The sequence below is a fragment of the Astyanax mexicanus genome, chromosome 10 (genome assembly GCF_023375975.1).
Source record: "Astyanax mexicanus isolate ESR-SI-001 chromosome 10, AstMex3_surface, whole genome shotgun sequence".
Classification (NCBI taxonomy): Eukaryota; Metazoa; Chordata; class Actinopteri; order Characiformes; family Acestrorhamphidae; genus Astyanax; species Astyanax mexicanus.
Genome location: NC_064417.1, coordinates 2,881,084 through 2,901,499, shown reverse-complemented (window position 1 = coordinate 2,901,499; position 20,416 = coordinate 2,881,084). Strand labels below are relative to the sequence as shown.

The 20,416-nt window shown below is 39.3% G+C and overlaps 1 protein-coding gene across 3 annotated transcripts in view; it reads right to left on the bottom strand.

The window, feature by feature from the left end:
• The window catches only part of LOC103038776 (connector enhancer of kinase suppressor of ras 2), a 117,905-nt gene extending 98,980 nt beyond the window's left edge, over window positions 1-18,925 (bottom strand). For 2 of the 3 annotated variants that reach the window (XM_049484367.1, XM_049484366.1), the window contains exon 1: window positions 18,312-18,924. In XM_049484367.1, coding sequence (XP_049340324.1) covers window positions 18,312-18,375 — 64 coding nt within the window. In that variant the 5' untranslated portion in view covers window positions 18,376-18,924. Of the gene's footprint in view, window positions 1-18,311 lie in introns of all 3 variants that reach the window. The other variant, XM_049484365.1, reaches the window with a different exon arrangement.
• Between the last annotated feature and the right edge of the window lie 1,491 nt (window positions 18,926-20,416).

Genomic DNA, 20,416 nt, shown 5'->3' with positions numbered 1-20,416 from the left:
GCGCTTACAACTAACACCGCGGGGGCCGCGAGGTGCTGCCGCGCTGCCGCTGTTATGCCGAATCCGACTCCCTGCTCAATCCGACTCCCGCTTCGCGGACAGAATCAGCACAACACCTCCCGCTGTAGAACTGCGGGAGTGAAAACAGCGCTTATAAATAAGTTAGTTAAGTTTCACTTTCAGTTTTCGTTATTTGGTTCGTTTTCATTAACAATAATAATTGTTAATGAAGCTCTAGTCTGATGCACTTTCTGCCGTTCTCACCGCTGTGTGCTGAGTAGCTGAAGCGGAGCAGAGTTGCGCATGCGCGGTTGAGTTTCTCCGCTGGCTTGCGTTTTACCGGTAATAAGCAAACACACACGGTATGATAACCGTGCATTTTAATACCACGGTATACCGTGAAACCGGTTACCGCTGCAACCCTATTCATAAGGCACACCAGATTATAAGGCATATTAAGCAACACTAGGTGAGTTTTCAGTGAATTTTCTCCAGCACTAAGGCTGGGCGCAGCAGCATTAGCATTAGCCGCTAACCGCAGAGCGCTATCAGTTCGCTAGCAGTTTGTTCCATTTAGCTTGTTTTAACATGGCAACCATGCAGATTACAGTGCAAAATATACTCGCCTCTGAACTTATACTTGAAAGTGCTAGTGCTGCGGCTAGCGGCTTATGCTAATGCTGCTGCACCCAGCCTTAGTGCTGGAGAAACTTCACTGAAACTCATCCTTATAATGCTGTACTTCAGTTGAGTGGCTTTACTGCTTCTTAATACCTAACTGGTAAAATTTATACATAGGCGCAATTTAAATTATTTTAAGTTGCCTATTATATAGTGTAAACTCTGCATGTGCAATTAATTAGTATATTACTTGAGATGTAATATAATCAATAGTGACAGCTCTGATATAGCTGTACCCCAGAAAGCGTGTGCGAGTCCATATGTATCTGGACGCAGCAGATGCAAACAGCTTAAGGGGAGAAACTGCTTCTCAATCTGGTGATCAGCGTTTGATGCTGCTGTACCTCCTGCCAAACCCCAGAGGGGGGAACAGCTTGTGGCTTGTCTGGGTCTTGAGTTGCTGCACAAGCTCTCTGAGCTTTGGTGTAGCAGCAGCCATGGTCAAACATATAGGGCCCTATCATGCAAATACATTTCTGGCGCGTTTCTATTTTGGCGTGCGCCACTGACTGATTAAAATCATGACAACAGTCAACAGTCAGCCGCACAATCATATCTTAACCATGCAGTAGCACCAAATTCAGCTTTCATATTAACAGTAAACAGACTAAAGAATAAAATAACATTGCTGTTCCCTTAAATGAGCTGCTGCCGTATTTTCACAGTGTGAATGCGCAGGTCAGTATCTGTCTCTGCTGAGACGCGCCAAAGCACCACGCTGTTAAGATACGAACGCGCCAAAGTCAGAGCTCACCTGCCTCTTAAAAGGAATGCCGACTGGCACACTGATTGAATGTTTTATTTCACGTTATGCCCAAAACAGACCCATGATTAATTAAGAGAATTAGTTCATGCCTTTTGCCCATTTGGAGCCACATAAGGGCATATTTTTTGTGCCCTTCCGATACCACAGACATAAGGACACGCCCTAAATCCAGCGGCATGATCTGCATGAATTGACTGGTGCGCTATAGTACGCTAAAATAGGACCCATACTGTATATATTCAACCCTATCATCAAATAGTTGCAATAAATGTTAGCAGGAACAATATATGATAAACAATTTAGACTGATCTGGCCTGATAACATAGAGAAGTAGTGTCTAGTCTAATGCAACATGCCAGACGTCTTGACATGAAGTTGTAGAGGTTCCTAATGGTGTCCTGCAATATTCCATTCCATTCCAGATTTTATGTCGGGACTGAGGCCCTTGAGATGGTAGCAGTATGTGGATGAGCATTTTCCTGTAGGAACTCCATTCAGAATTTTTTTCACCAAGACCATTTCTTTTTTGTATTATTGCTAATTGGCTTTCTATGACAGGTTAAAATACACTATATGGACAAAAGTATGGATTAGGAAATCTGCTAATTCATTGTTACTTATAAACTAACTGTGTCTACTGGCTTTCTACTACATTTTGGAGATGTTTGATGATCACCACCCCACCTCATCCCCAGCTCATCCCTAAAGTATTGGAGAGAGCACTATCATTCCAGAGAACACTACACACTGGCATTAGTCATGGCACCAAAAGGTTTGTGTTTATCTACTCTGGAGAGTCCTATTCTACTGGCAATACTTCTCTACCGAGACTAGACAAACTGTGTGTGTGTGTAAGTATGTGTGTATAAATATATCATTTTTTATTTACTAAATGGCACATACAATACAACACTGTTCTGTTGTTCAGATCTAAAAATCCTGACCACACAATATTCTCAGATAAGTGTAGTATAACATAATTTATCATGCTAACAATAACATATTGCGTTGCCCGCACCTACATATAGAACATAAATCTCAACACAGCCTTTCTGTCACGAGGGCTGCTATTATCAGGGTGTGATGTAACCAGTGTGAACGCTCTCTGCTGTGTTGTGTCAGAAAACTAGCAGTGTCTGTTTACTCAAGGTCCCTGGGTGGCTAATCCAGAGAAAAAGCATATTGTACAGTGTGCAGGCAAGTCAAAACCCACACTGAGATGCAGGCTGTCTGGGGACAGGTATCCTTATAGACCCTCCTGACCATAGATAAAAGGTATATATCTACCTATCTACCAAGCAACCAATCAACAGTATCTCACTTTCTTTTATTTAATGTTTTTACTATTATTTTTTTCCTGCACAGTAAATGAATAGTGAAGTGATCTATCAGACTATGAAGGAATACATAAGGAATCATGTAGTAACTTAAAAGTGTTAACCAAACCAAAATACTCTAACTTATCCTGTACAACAGAGGGAACACTTGCGCCTCCTTTTCTTGATGAGGGCCAGTTTCATCATAACATCATATTAGTTTTTGATGGTCTTTGCAAGAACTGCACTTGCGGATACTTTCAAAACTCTTGAAATGTTTCAGATTGACTGATCATTTTTTCTTAAAGTTTTTTTTTTTCTTTACTTAGTTGAGTAGTTTTTGCTATCTATCATCCATCCATCCATTTATCCATCCATCCATCTATTCTAAACTGTCCTGTCTATGCCATGTCCTACCTTACCCTACCCTACCAACCAACCAATGAGCCAAATAACTTATTTAACTACTCACAACCAGCCAACCCACCTAACTACCAAGATAACCTACCTACCAAACTACCACCTAACCCGACAACCACCTTTCTAACTACCAACCAGCCAACATACTTAACTACCATGTTAACCTACCTACAAAACTAATAACTAACCAGACAACCAATTTCTTAACTACCAACCAGCCAACATACTTAACTACCATGTTAACCTACCTACCTACCATACTAATAACTAACCAGACAACCAACTTCCTAACTACCAACTAGCCAAACTAACATACTACCAATTCACAATCAACCATCCAACTGACATAACTACCTATCAACTCTATCTACCAACCAACCAACTTGCATACCTACCGACCTACATACTTACCAGTCAACCAACCAATCAAATAACCTACATACCAGTCAACCTACCTAACTACCCTAGCTACCAACAAACCAGTCAATCAACCAACCGACTACCCTACCTACCTTCCATCCTCCACTAGCCTACCTATGTATCTATAATTCTATCTCTTTCTTTAAGGAAATTATAAAGGTAAAAAAAAGTTAAACATTCCCTCCAATAATTCCATAATTATAATATATCCCTGGTTAACAACTACTTACTATTTGTCTGTCTTTCTATCATTCAATTCATTTGTTGAGACATGTTGTGTTCCAAGACAGACCCATGCAGCAGCAGCAGCAGTCACACTGAAATAGTAATGCGTTTTATTTACTAGATTCAAATGTGTTCATTATTTCCACATGAATAAAATATATTCTACTTGCACAATTACCACAAACCGTAAATAAACTAAACTAATAGACAGAATGAAAAGCATGATAATTTACGTGGAAATGATGCGTTCATCTGAATCTAGTAAATTCTTTGCTTCACTTACAGAAGCTGAGGGCGTATTTCCATGCTTTCTCACGGGAGAAAAAATCAACCAGGGTACGCTCAACAACTGATTAGAAACAGTTCATCGGAGGGAGAAAGCATTTCCATTGCTCTTGGTTAGAGATTAGATCGACAGATTTATCGAACAGAGGACTGAAGAGTATCCTTCTATTTACACAGGTGCTCAATAGTAGCATTTAGCAAAAGAGAAAGAGAGTCAGCATATTAAAGAGAAAAACAGAGAGAGGAAAAGAGAGAGAGAGACATTATGCAAACTGCAGGGGGTAGGTACTCAATCACACAAAACAACATATGGAATGTCCTTGATTTAGGTTTATGAAAGTTATTATTGTTTATCTTTTTTTTCAGTAGTAACACATTCTGTGTTCGTAGAAATTTCCGTAATCATTCCAACCTGATTCCTTTTCATGTTATCAGAAAAATGTCTACTATGACAATCAGCATCATCACACTGACATCATGACATCAAAATACAGTGCCATTACAATAGCCACTATGACACCAGAAAATGAGTGCCATCACAATGGCTAATATAACATCACAATGACCATTATGACATCACTATGTCAATTATAGCATCACAGTAAGGTGTCATCACAATGGCCACTATGACATCACAATGGTCAATACAGTATCATAATAAACATTATGACATCGCTGTGTCAGTTATAACATCGCAGTGGGGTGCCATCACAATGGCCACTTTGACACCAGAAAAGGAGTATCATCACATGGGCCATTAGGACTTCACAAGGGCCAATATAACATCACAATGACAATTATGGCATCACTGTCAATTATAACATCACAGTGGTCAATATAACACCATGATGACCTATATAACATCACAATAAACATTATGACATCGCTATGTCAATTATAACATCGCAGTGGGGTGCCATCACAAAGACCACTATGACACCAGAAAAGGAGTGCCATCACAAAGGCTATTATGACATCACAAAGGCCAATATAACATCATATTAAACATTATGACATTACTATCTCAATTATAGCATCACAGTGGGGTGCCATCACAATGACTACTATGACACCACAAAGGAGTGCCATCACAAATGCCTCTATGACATTACAATGACCATTATGACCTCATTATGTCAATTATAGCTTCACGATTGGGTGCCATCACAGTAACACCACAAAGTAGTGCCATCCAAATGGACACTATGACAACACAATGGCCAATATAACATCAAAACAGCCATTATGACATCACAATGGACATTTTAACACAAATAACTAACTAATTAAACTAAAATACAGTAATACACCATAAAATCACCACAACATTGTATCACACATTTTTGGAACTGTAAAATAACTATAAAACTGAACATACTGTAAACACACAGAAACACACAGAAAGATCCAAAAAACTGCAATTTTCTTAACCTGATCCAACAGAGCGTGCATTTCATTTACTGCAGACAAGACTAAAAGCAAAACGCTCCCAAACAAGCAGGAACTGAAAATAGATGCATTACGAGGCAGCGCTCTGGAAGATGCCCAGCGTCTGCTAATGTCTGAGTCACAGACTTCAGGCAATTATCAACTGCTGAGGATTTACAACCAAGTAATAACTGTGACAGTTTTTATACTCATGTTCATTTTTCATTTATATATATATATATATATATTGTCCTTTGAAATGGGAGGTGGAGTGGGGGGTTAGTATAGTAATGGCTGTAATTGTTATATGGTTACCATGACAAAAAAACTTCAAAGAGAAGTGAACATTCTGCACTTTAAAGGAGACATGCCCTACATTTGTTTAATATTGATGTATTTTTAATATATAGTCTGTTTCTGACATTTATGTGAAAAGGAAGCGATCATTTATATGTATATATTAACATTATAAATAAAGACTGACATACCGTGCATATAAATGGTTTAAAATCTCAAATTTTTCAATTTTCTCATGAGTAAAAGGGTGTTTTCTCTATAATAGCAATAAGCAAATTAGTATTCCCATCTCTTAATAAATTAAATGATATGTCTCATTAGGCCTCAAACTGTTGCCTTGCTATGAGCAAGCTGGACACTGTTCATCTGACTCACAAGTTAACACCTCACAACATGTACAGGTGTGTGCATTCCCAAGCCATCTCATGATCAATTTTCACACTCCAATCCCATGACTTTTGGCATGTCAGTCTATATTGAGAGTATAATGCACACAAATAAACTGAAGTCTAAATAAATGTACTGTCTGAAAAAAAAATGTGATAAATTATATTATTAATCAAATGATATTATTGACATTTTAGGATAATTTTATGCCACTAAAAATGTATAATAATATAAAACCTAGCATGTCATGACAGGCGTACATGATTGGTTGATGACTTTTCAGCCACTATAGGTAAGATAAGATAAAAATAAAGATAAAATAAAATAATCCTTTATTATTCCCACAGAGGGGAATTAAGACAGATTAAAGACAATATAAAAACAAAAACATATAAAAATATATAAGTAAAGAAAACTAAGATTAGAGGAAACGTTTTTTTTTTTTTTTTCTATTATACCTCACATAGATAAATAAAAAATACGTAAATGGTACACAGATTATGATACACACAATGAATTGAGATATTGCACATAATATAGTATTTAGTAGTATAGTTATTAACGATAATAACAGTTTTATTGCACATAGTAATAAACACGAAAATTATTATGGGTTTGTTCGGTTTGTTTAGTCACCTAATTTGCATTTTTCATGAATAATAAAGCATTTATTAGACAAACTAGATGTTCCGAAATATAGAATGTTTAAATACCACAACAAATAAAAACTCGTTCATTAAAAAGGGAGATTTGCTCCTCAGTGATCTGCAGTCTTTTAACTAACCAACATTATTTAATTTCACACGTGATGTGCTGGATTACAAAGCTTCACAAAGATTCGCCGGCCAATTATAACAAGTGTTCGAGTAAGAATAAAGTGCATTTTTAATTTCCCAGAAGTTTCAGTGTGTACTAACTGATATTAATAGCAGTTAATTATGTGGACGTGCTGATTAGAAACAATAAAACTGAAGTGGACTATCAGAGGAGGAGAGCTTTTTTCATGGGAGCTGTTTGCTCGGCGCTGCTGCTGATTGCAGACAGAATTGCAGACAGTCCAGTGATGAGATCAAAGGGAAACGAGTGGAGGGAGCTGAACGAGGGATGGAAAATCATAAGGGGAGGATGAGGCAGAATACAATCTACGCTGCTTTGGGAGCGTGAGGAGGAGATACAGAGAAGCAGCAAATTTCTCTACCTTCAGCCCAGCAAGGAATGTACTATGAGCGAGCAGCCAGTAGCTATACGCAATTAGTCGGGCTGGATCGATAGGCTACTGCAACTCCATAGCAACACTGGAGTTCTTTCTGTGTTTATGGCTGATTTTCTCTCCACTGGGTACGAAAAAGAAAAGATAAAGGAGTGGGATAGCTGTCCACTGTAATTGCAATAAGGAACTAAATCAGTGTGGCGGTTATGGGTGCGCTGCTGGTGGGAATTGCCCGGCTAAATGGGTCATATAGCCAACCATTGAAAATAACAGTAACTGAACGAGTACAAAGATGCCAAAAGAAGACAAACGTTCAGGACTGGCTTCTTAATTTATGCCTAAATGGTTGAGTGAGCATCACAATAAATCACTTTGCACATTGATGATGTTAATTAATGGTCATGTTCACACCTGGTCAATTCATGTGAATGGTATCTGCTTTGTATCCTGATGAGATTGAGATGCATCTCTAGTTAGTCCGAATTAAAACCGATTTTTGTGTGAACAGAATATGCATATTTTGTGGTTGTTTCTGTTGTACTGGGAGGAGTTTTGTTTGCAGAATTGCTTTCTGGCTCCTAAAAATGCTTTAACTCATCAGAGTTGTAATGAATCTGTATGTTTTAAATATGTCTAATGCATTTAACCTAAAATGCGGTTTAAAGTTACGTTCACACAGCAGGTAAAAGTGGCTCCAAATCAGATTTTTTTCCTGACCAAATCTGATATTTACTTTAGGCTGTTTACATATTAAAATCTGTCTGAAGGGTTCATGCTTTGTAAGTGACACACACGTGCAGCAGAGCAATGCTTCACGTTAAGTTTCGCTTTAATCCCAGACAGAATCTCAAAAACTATAAATAAATTCAGACTGCAGCTGAGCTTATCACTGAAGATTGTTATGAAAAATGTTAGTGTGTCTTTGCTATCATAACAACAGGAAAAGTAAGCGAATTGCATGAATCAAAACATGCAATATCACTTGCCATTCCCTTTTGATGGATTGCTATTTCAATGGTGCAGCTGCCTGGCCATGTCCAATGCTTCTCAACAGAGGAAACTGACCTGCTCGTTCACCATGGAATAGGGTGCTTAAATCATGATAAATTCTTGAAAAGTCTTGAACACAAATGTGATACTGATTAAATTGTATTAATTAGTGTGATCACAGTATTTTTCTTTGTTTAAGTCTTATTATTCGTCTTATTATTATTCCACCTGTTTTTTTCTTGATAACTTGGGCACAATTTTCAAGATATTTCGAGACTTCTAAAATGTGCGTAATGATTGGAATAGTTGGTTTGTATACAGCTTTTTAATTGGACATACTATTTTCATTAAAACTTTGCAAATTTCTGTTTTTTGCCTATTAAAAATAAATGGGGAGCAATTTGCACGCCTGTATACATCAACATTTTTTTAATTTTGTTGTGTCTGAAAATATGCTATATGAAATTATACGATGTACGGTTTTCGTACAATTCTCGAATACCAGAGCAACACCTTAGCAACCACCTAGCGACCGCTTAGCAGCAGCTTAGCAAACAGCAGAGACACCATAGCAACCAGCGAACGAATCAGCACTGCAACCACACTCACAGTTTCTGCAGTAACTGCAATCTATAGTTGAATCTGCACTTTCTTTAATTTAATCTTTTTATTATTTTCTTTAGAACAAAATATAGATAATAAAGAAATAAAGGTTTAATAAAAGTTAAAGTTACAATCTGGACAAATTCTGAGCAGGGCCATGGCACGAGCTACTGCGCTGCCTGGCTTTCCAGATCATGTTATTGTAGCAGTGTTATCATTACTGCTGCTGAAGAGCCTTTACTGTACTAAAAAATGCATGGGACAAGAAGAGAACAGCAGATTTGCACTCGGCGTTCTCCAGCAGAGTGTTCTTGCGAGTCTCCCCCGCTAAAATATTCCGCTGGGCAGACGCTGATTTCCATAGATAAACACACATTTGCATAAACACAGACTCAAGGAGAAGACAACAGTAATGAAGATGTGATGCACTGATAAACATGGTGAGAGATTTGGGAAGATGAATATGGAGATCAGGCCCCGAGAGCAATTGGAAAATCATGACTTCAGCCACCGACGCGTGGTGTAATCACCTCTGTGCGAAATGCCGGAAATGTGTCTTTGGATGACTTTCCCTTGCTTGCAGTGTTTCCATGCGCTGCGTACCACTGTATTAGCTCTGCCTAATTAATGGAGGAATACCGCACCCAAAAATGCTAGGCTAGTGAGGCTAAGAGTGAATAAGGGCTATTGGGAACCAATTAACTTGATTTATTCACATAAACCTAATTGGCCCTCGCTTGCTTTCAATCCTTATATTAGCAATATTAGCATTTTTTAAAAGGAAGGATTCATTTAAAAAAAAACAACAAAAAAACAAAGATCATCAGTAGATGAAAAACACTAGTTGATAATGATTTAAAATCTACACATGTTCGATTAATCTAAAATTATTATAAATGGACGAGTATTTTAAATTTTTTCTTCTATTGCATGATGCTTATTAGAGGTTACATACCAATTAGTGCAGGGAATCAATTTTATGATCATATTCAAACCTCTCCTCTAAATTCAACAGGCTGTTATGATTGGTTGCATTTCAATGTGATGTCATAGTCGCCATTGTGATGGCACTTGTGCTGGCCATTTTGGTGGCATTGTGATGTTATAATGGCAGTGTTGACAATCCTACAGTGGCCATTATGATGTAATAGCAGCCATTGTGATGGCACCCCATTGTGATGTCATAATGACCTTTGCGCTATCATAAATGCTAATAGAATGGTTCAATATTGTGATGCCATAACGGCCACTGTGATGTCACAATGACCAATGTGACAATAATATATTGTGATTTCATAATGGCCATTGTGATGGTACTTCATTCTGATGTCATAATGACAATTGTGCTACCATAATAGCTATTAGAATGTCTCCCCATTCTGATGCCATAATGGCCACTGTGATGTTATAATGACCAATGTGACAATAAAACATTGTGATGTCCTAATAGTTACTAGAATAGCTCACCATTCTGATGCCATAATGGCCACTGTGATGTCACAATGACCAATGTGACAGTAATACACTGTGATGTGATAATGACCATTGTGATTGCACCGCACTGTGATGTCATAATGTCCATTAGAATAGCACACCATTGTGGTACAGTATCATAATTGCCACTGGGATGGCCCTTCATTGTAACATCAAAATGCCAACCTTTATTTGTCTATCCAGCAACAGTCATTTAATCCAATTGTTATTGTTATTTTTAAATGTTTATAATTGGGGTTTCAGTCAGTGTATTCTGTGGTGATCAGAATGTTAGCAATCCTGCTAACTAAACTAATGCTAAAAGGCTTCTACTCCACCACTTAAACATTTGTATTGTATGGTTTACCTTAAAAAAAAAATGTTTAAGTGTACAGAGCCTTTTCCTGTAGTCTGTGACCATGTGAGCAAACTGGACTCTTTAAAACAATGCTGGATGAGATGGTACTAAAAACAAAAAACACATTTTATAGGACCATCTGTGGTGTTATCTGTGGTGCTTACACTACTCCCACCAGGGTAAAAGTGTGTACACTAGTAATATTTTGAGACAGTATGTCGGTATAAAAAGTGGATACTGCCCAGTCCTGGCCTGAACTACAGGACTAAGCCTAATAGTCACAGTCTGCCACTGGATCCTACCGCAAAAAATAGCAGCAAGCAGAAATCAATACATCTGCACAGAAAAGCCACGCAGTCATTAATAACATCCGCATGCTGTAGATGGACCACGTCCAGGTTTGCATGATGGCTACATTTGGAACTGTATACTGTATATGTCCTGTGGGCATTTTGTTCATGAAATGGCGAGGCAATCTGTGAATTCTGACTATTCTCTTATAGCAGCACTCCATCTGTTTCTGCCGTGCAGGCAGCACACGCTCAGACACGGCAGATTTAGTCACTTGTCCCAAATTAAAGCTTAAAAATAATATAATACCTGTTCATCATAGCGTTATGTAAAACAGGCCAGCACACACTGTTCATTAATCCATTTTCACCAATCGTCCTGAAAGCTCTGTCTGATCAAACAAACCTCACAGCTTATAGGACTGGGCCATTTCCTGCTAAACGTGGTACAAGCTGTTGTCATTTAATATAATTTGAAGAAAAGTCTACTGCTGAAATAAATCACCTGCATCATCAAACTTGTCATTTTTATTATATTGCATAAAAACAATAAAAACAATATCCTATTGTGTTTTTTTGGTTTTTAACAAAGACTAGAAACTAAGGAAAACCAACAACCTAAACAGAAATAAAGACATACAAGAACTGAAAAAGGGAACACAGAAATAAAAGAGCTGTATATTCGCAGAAATAGACGGGAAACAGAAAACACCTGGGGACAGGTAACGAAGGGGCAGAGTTAAAACTGAACACAGGTGAAAACACTAAGGGGGAGACAGGGGAGGAACACACAGTAGAGACACAGAACAGGATGAGAACATGACAGCTACATACTGTTGGTTAAAAATTCAAATAAAAAATTATTGTTTATTTAAAATCTGTTATGTTTTCATTAGAAAAGGAAATGGTTTTAAATATTGTGTGCTCACATTTTTTACAATGTTAATAATTGCACAAAAACAATACACAGCTCTGGAAAAAAATAAGAGACCACTTAAAAATGATGAGTTTCTTTGATTTTACCAAATTGAAAACGTCTGGAATATAATCAAGAGGAAGATGGATGATCACAAGCCATCAAACCACCAAACTGAACTGCTTGAATTTTTGCACCAGGAGTAAAGCAGCATAAAGTTATCCAAAAGCAGTGTGTAAGACTGGTGGAGGAGAACATGATGCCAAGATGCATGAAAACTGTGATTAAATATTGATTTATGAACTTGTTTTCTTTGCCTTATTTGAGGTCTAAAAGCTCTGCATTTCTAAATATATACTTCTAAACATTTATACATGCTCTAAATGACAATATTTTTATTTGGAATTTGGGAGAAATGTTGTCTGTAGTTTATAGAATAAAACAACAATGTTTATTTTACTCAAACATAAACCTATAAATGGCTCTGAATAACTTTGCACATGTGTTGTTTCTGGGATCCAGTTGATCTTTCCAAACAGGCCCCAAAGCTCCCCTTAATCTCACATCTAGGCATCTAGTGCATGTCATGTACAACTCATGCTCAGATGGAGCCCATGTTTAACCCCTGCTGGTCCCATCTCATGGGACTTCCATATATGCAGTTTCGGGGCCAACATATAGGAACCTTCTGGTTGCCAGTTTTGCTACACATAAAGTCCCCACATGGGTATGTTATCTGGGTAATTCTCGCATAGCAGGGGCTGGATTCTCCCGGCAGCGGCAACAGAAGGAGGCGAGGGGGAATCTCTACTGAGAAATAAATATATAACTATGTATATATATATATATATATATATATATATATATATATATATATATATATATATATATATATATATATATATATATATAAAGAAACCCTCCCTCACGAAGAGCTCTCCTCTTGGCCCAGCGCGTGACGCAGATCTACAACCAGGGTAGGCGTTGCCATGGCGATGGCTGGCCCATTTACAGCCGCGCGGCTTCGCCGGCACCGGCGGTTCAAGCTGCATGAGCATTGTAGGGCCGCTCGCATTGCTATGGCACAATAGCTGTAATTTGCTTACACAATAGAATCAGCGGCATTGCCTTGAATGGAATTGCGTGTGTGTGTGTGTGCGTGTGTGTGTGTGTGTGTGTATGTGTATGTATGTGTGTGCATGGGAGGAAGAAGAGATGGGGGTGTAAATAGATTTTCGCCTTGAGAATGAAATAATGAAATAAGGATGTCTGGAAGGCTTTTCAGCAGCACCTTTTCCACACACACACACACACACACAAACACACACACACACACACACACTTATACTCAGACCTGATTACATCTCCCTTTTAAAGAGCACAACTTTACAGTCCTAAGCCCTGAGCCCTGAAGTGGTCTCTAAATCCCGCTCGCACTCAGGAGAGGCTGCAGAAATCTCCAGACTGTGGTCAAAGCTGAAAGCTATCTCATCAGTCCATTTATGCTCAAGAGCCACTTTTGCTTCGACCACAATCAGCAGGAGATGCGGTGTTGACCACTCACCCCCTAAATTTTCCAATCACTTACCAGCCCACCATGTAAGCGACACCTTCACTAAGCATGCCGTGATGAGCAGACCTGCCGTCAACCCAATTCTTGCTAGCAACTGTTTCATTTTACACCATTTTATCTCTATATCACCAGTAGAGGTGGGCGATATTGGGAATTTTGGTATCGATCCGATACCAAGAAAACACAAGGCCAGTATTGCTGATGCCGATGCCGATAATGACACCGATACTTTTTAATATTTAAGCTTCATAGATTCAAAGGATCCAAAAGACCTAGAATAGAATTTCTCCAAAAAATGTATGTAACAAACCACAATACAAAAATAAAATAAAAATAATAATTCTTCCCTCACTTTCTTTCTTGTTTTAGTTTCTTTTTCAATTAGGACAATAAAAAATAAAGAATTTTCTTCCTTTCAGTTCTTCCTTTCTGTTTTAGTTTTTTTTTAAATATGCAGAGTGTAAAAAAAATATTTTAAAAAATATTTTAAAAAATACTTTAGTGGTGTCTCTCTTCGTACTGTGCATCCGATACAGATATAGCTATAATAGTGGAGCGCATATGTTCAGTAACCTAGCCACTGGTTAACTAGTTAATGTTAGGACATAGCTTGTCTTCTATAAGGGGGCAAGTGCTGCAGCAATTAATTATAATAGTTCATTTAGTTTAATTCCTCAATGATGGGGAGCTTTTATTAGTTTTTATTAGCTTTTATTTTCTGTTTTTTTTGGTCCCACCTTAAATGCTGCAGCCTCTGCAGTTTGCTGAAATGGGATTAGAGTGCCATCTACCCAACCAGAGACAGAAAGCAAGGGCAACTGTGCTCTCTCGGACTCTGGCTGCTGATGCCAAGCAAAGTGATGGTCCAAGATTTTAGCCAGTCCCCTAGGCCACTCTGAAGTAGCAGGAGTATCATTTATTATGACTTCTGTCATGTCTCATGGAAGCTAAAAAAAAATACTACATTGATCTGCGGGATATGTGTATGAGTATTCCTTTCTGCATTGCCTTGCCATGAGCACAGTGGCCAGTATTTAGCCTTACTTACAAGATAACACCTCACAACTTACACAGGTGTTGGTCCTGTTTCTAAGCTGTCCCCTTTGCGTTTTTATATGAAACATTGCCAGCACGAATGTGACTGTAGATTGATTCATATTAAATGCCTAAATGCCAAAATGTTACCTCACTTACAAGATAGCACCTCACAACATACACAGGTACAGGCTCACAGACACCTTGTGCTGATTGACTGTGCCAGTTGATGACTCTGGCAGCTGATGGCAAGCTGCATGACTGGGATTCGAACCAGCGATTTCCCGATCATACTTTAGAAAGTAGCACTCCATGATCGATTGCTATACATGCTACATGCTGCTATCACATTACTTTTGGAATGTCACATCTGACTCTAAAGATATTAGCCATTTTTAAAAGGTTATTTATTGAACCACATATTAAAGTGCTCTTCCATCATAGGGAACAACCATTGGAGAATCCAATCAATTCTAGTTCTGAGTCATAGTATCATCATTTACACTGAAGCCCCCTTTTGTTTTAAGACAAGATCTAATAGGACCAACAAATGGTGTGTAAGTGATGTATGACACGTGTTCGGTGTACATGACAGCGATGGCCGGCTATTCTATGAAAACTATGCTATATGGACTGTACTCCACTGTGCTGCTCATCTGTCACACCAACCAGCGAAATGATAATCACTATTGAATGAAGGTGCTGAAAGCTTCCATTGCCACCTCATCCATCCACATCAGTGCTGTCAGATCTAGTCTATAAAGGGAAGCAGGGCAGAACACTCAGCTCACACAGAACATTCCTGTAACATTTTTTGAGTTATTTTTACATTTATTTTACAGTTATTTTTAGGGAATTGTCATTATCTAATGTTCTAGTTTCATTCCTGAATGGTTTTCTCATGATACAGTGCTTCACATGGCTAATGTGAAAAGATCACAATTACAAGACATATCCTGCACATATCTCTAAGCTGTTTGAGTCCCTCTTATTACTACTTGGGTGACTGGCTGACCATGATATGCATTGGGCCCCCAGATCATCACACCATTAATGTTCTCACCATCAATGCATCTCAAACAGAACCTGGATTCATCACTAAAGTTGATACAGTTCCATTTGGGTTCCAGTCTGAATTTCTTGTTTACAACAAAAAAATCTAGACTGTTGGGTGGGTGGATAGCAGATACCTAGATCAGGGATCGGGAATTAAGTTTGGCCACGGGCCAGACATTTTCCAAGCCATTATGTGGCAAGCGACAAAAAGACTAGTAGCTCTCCAGCCCAGAGGGTTGTTGAACCCAATTGCAGAACAGTTGAATTCAAAGCAGGTAAACCCAGTCCAAGTCACGGTTCAATACAGTACTGCTGCCCCAGCTAGTGCATTTAGACACGGTGGGGTGGGGACGTCTTTATAAGGAGATAGGGAGCCCAAGAACGAGCAGAAAAACGAGAACGGGTGGAAACTAAAGTCGCGCCAAGCATCTGGCCTGTGGGCAGCCTATTGCTGACCCCTGACCTAGATGATGGGCAATTTGTTGAAATTGTCATCCTGTTTCTCTCAGTCTAATGCCTTGAGTGTGTTAACAATCTTTTACCAAGAGGTACACTACCCAAAAGTAGCCTCTTCTGAGAGTTGTTTGTTTATTAAGCAACAGTTGAAGCACTTTTACATTAGGAGGGAAAAACATAGCTAATTTTGGCTCTCCAAATCAGGTTTCCAGTGAGTAATCAATGTAATTTTAATGTGAGAGAGAGAGTTTGCCCCTGGTCTACAACATTTTTCATCATACATGCTGTATGTTTGGTTTCGAGGCCATGCATTACAGTTGTTTACCTGAGCTTGAACGTTAATAAAAAGACAAGCAAGCACAAGTATGTGTAGCAGTCACTGATCTCTCACCAGGAGGTACACTACCCAGAGGTAGCATCTAAGGGGGCATTTTTATGGAGCAGCAGGGAAATATTACAGACATATTTGATGCCCTTTTGAAGAAAAACCCAAGTGTCTAATCAGACCACACCTGCAATTAATTACTAATTTAATTTACGAAGGGATAAATGCATGCCAAATTTTGCAGCAATCTGGGTGCATTATGTATTAAGATTTTTGTTAATGAGTTTATTTCCGCAAAGAAAATATTTCCTGTGCAACTAGAGGGCAAAGAAAAACTACAATTCCCAGAACATTCTGGGAAGCAAAATTAATCGAGCAGGGTGTTTAATTCACAGAGACATTGAATTACATTAGGATAAGAAAAAAAGGGTTTCGGTGAGTAATCAAGGTGATTTCACCATGACGGAGGGAGTTCGCCCCGGTCTACTACGCATTACATCATACATATGTAGGGGCTTCTAGGCCGTGCAGCTGCTTCGTAAAGTGCCAATCACAGCCGTTCACATGAGCTCAACCATTAACAAAAACGCGAGCAAGCCCAACACTTGCCATGTATGGTCAGCGTGAGCTGTCCATGGTGCTTGTTCTGTCTGAAGGCTATTATTGCAGTGTACAGTTCAGAATCACACTACACTGACTGCTATCTATTAACCTAAGCCACAACAACACAGTGTCACTCGCCTGACTCATAACCAAAGCATGGTACGGGGGTCTTAATGTGTAAGAATGTGTAAGAATCCCTCCAAGGCGAGGGTGGATTCATCATGATGGCTCAGTTGTACCAATCCTGCACAGGAAAAAAAATCCAGCTCAGGACCAGCAACAGATTTGCTGGTGGCTGGTTTTGGATGGTCTAAGCCCAAGCCTTTGAGGGTCAAGGTGGCTGAAAAGGGCTAAAAAAATATATAAGCTATACTGGTAGGATAGCTGGTTAATCAGCTCTTGATTGGCATGGTGTATTCTCCTTGCTTTTGATTCTGAGCTTGTTGGTCAATCACTTAGGTCAACTGAAATTATTGGTTATATTGGTTATATTGGTTATATGGTCAACTAGTCTAATCATGGTGGTCAACCAGCTTGGGCAAGCTTTATTATGCTGGTCAACCAGCTTGGTCAAATAGTGTGATCATGTTGGTCAACCAGCTTGGGCAAGCTTTTTTGGTTATATTGGTTATCTGACTTGGTAAAGTTTATCATGCTGCTCAACCATCCTGATTATGCTGGTCAAACCAGCTTGGTCATGGTCGGCAATCAGGGTGAACAAGCATATTTGTATTGGTTATCTAGATCCAGGTACTGACTATAATGGTCAATTGGCTTGGTCAAGCTTGTTCATGGTGGTCCACCAGCTTGGCCAAGCTTGATAGACCAAGCTAAACCATCAAACCCACACTCAACCAAACAAACCATGTACTGTACTACTGGTCTACACAAAACCGAAGCTGGTCGACCAACATAACCATCTTAACCATCTTAAGATGGTCATGCTCTTGCAAAACAAGGAGCACAAAATAATGTAAAGTCTGCTGTAATCCACATCTATGCACTTGACCACTTTATGACATAACAGCACATCGTGCACGCGCGCCATGTGTCACTTCTCTTCTCCGTGAGCTTCCCGAGCAAAAAGGTCCACCAGATGAATCACTCCACCAAGAAAAGAGAGAGGAGGAAACAGAGAGAGAGAGAGAGAGAGAGAGAGAGAGCGCGTGCACGCGTTCCTTCTCCAGCACCAGCTTACCTTTCATCCAGTCCAGCACTTGCTTGGGGTTCCATTTGCTTATAGGTTCCATAACCAGAGCCATAATCGATGTCACCGCGCGCTCTTCTGAATCAGCAGCGAAGCAGCGGCAGGGGGGCTCGCGCTGGACGGGGTGGGATCGGTGGTCGCATTGGGGGGAAATTAAATGAACATTTAAAAAAGAGCAGTCAGAAATGCACCAAACTGCAAAAAAAAGCAAAGGAGAGAAAGGAAGCCCCTAGAAGACGCCGGGGCCGGGCGCTCAGAGCATGCCGGCTCGAGCCGCTGTGGGACGGGATTCTGCGCTGCTGCAGTCCGGCTCCCCTCCCTCCCCGCCAGCGCGAGCTCTCGGCTATGAGCCGCTGTACTGTAGAGGAGCGGGGTCGGCGCGCGCCAGCAAAGTGGAGCAGCAACCCCTCCCTTCCTCACCGCCGCGCTGCAGCAGCATCACTCCATGCATGGGCCGCTGTGAGAGTGAGAGAGTGTGTGAGAGAGAGAGAAAGAGAGAGAGAGCACATTAGAGAGAGAGATAGAGAAATAGAAAGAGAGAGAGAGAGAGAGAGCTGCAGCAAAGAAAGCCTGCACTGCTCTGTCGTGGACTCTGGAGAGAGAAAGAGAGAGAGAGAGCAGCCACTGTGTATAGAGAGAGAGAGAGAGAGAGAGAGCAGTTCTAGAGTGAAAGAGTGAACAGCCACTCTGGAAAGAGAGAAAGTGAACAGCTGCTCTGGAAAGCGAGAGAGGGGGAGGCGGAGAACAGCCAGTCTGAAAAGAGAGAGTGAACAGCTCTGGAGTGAAAGAGTGAATAACCACTCTGAAGAGAGACAGAGTAAACAGCTACTATGGAGTGAGAGAGTAAACAGACAGAAAGAGGGGAGAGAGAGAGAGAGAGAGAGAGAGAGAGAGAGAGAGAGAGAGAGAGAGAGAGTGAACAGCCACCCTGAAAATAGAGAAAGTGAACAGCCACTCTGAAAAGAGAGTGAGAGTGAACAGCCTCCCTGAAAATAGAGAAAGTGAACAGCCACTCTGAAAAGAGAGCGAGAGTGAACAGCCACTCTGGAAAGAGAGAGAGAGAGAGAGAGAGAGAGAGAGAGAGAGAGAGAGAGAGAGAGAGTGAACAGCCACTCTGGAGAGAGAGAATAAACAGCCACTCTGAAAATAATGAACAGCCACTGTGGAGCGTGAACAAAAAGACTTCATAAACGTTTATACTTTTATATACAAACTTTTGGTTTATAATATTTTCTTCAGCTGTGATTAAGTCACACACTCAGCCAGCGACAGCACATTAAACAAAGAAACACAATAACCTGTGTGCAATTTACCTGTGTGGAATTTACCTGTGTGCAACTTACCTGTGTGCAATTTACCTGTGTGGAATTTACCTGTGTGGAATGAGCTGTTAGAATTATAACTGGGAGCATCCCTTAAGAATGAGTGTGGTAACTGTGCTAAAGCATCTCACACAGAGGGCACTCTTACTAATCGGATACTCACCCTGAGGGTTCAGAGTCAGAGCGGCGCCCCCTGCTGGCCGCACACTGTTACTGTCCTGCATGAATCTAAAAAAAAAAAGAAAAAAAAAGTTGAAAGTGTTCTTTTTTTGCAGAAAAGTGAAATCCTTCGTGTGTAAATGTATTGCACTTTAAAGGGAAAATGGAAAACCTTACCAAACAAATGTTATATTTTTTTTCTTTTAAAATAGCTTGATTGAAAAATAATTACCCAAACATGATAATATGTACTACACTTAAAAAACACCAACGTGGCAAACATTTTTTTATAAAGTTGTATTTGCTCCCAATATTTAAAAATATGATAAATGAGTATACTATAAATCAGTTATAAATATAATTATAAATAAATGATATATGTAAACACTCCATTCACCTTTATATTCATAATGTTTTTAAATATTATTATTTTAACGTTATATTGTTTATTTCTATCTCCTATCACCTCTACATTTATAATGTTTTATCATTATTATTTTAGAGTTTATTTTTTTATTTATATCTCCATTCACCTCTAGATTCATAATGTTTTTAAATATTATTATTTTAACGTTTTTTTTTCTACTGCAAGAATAACAAATATTTTAAATAAAT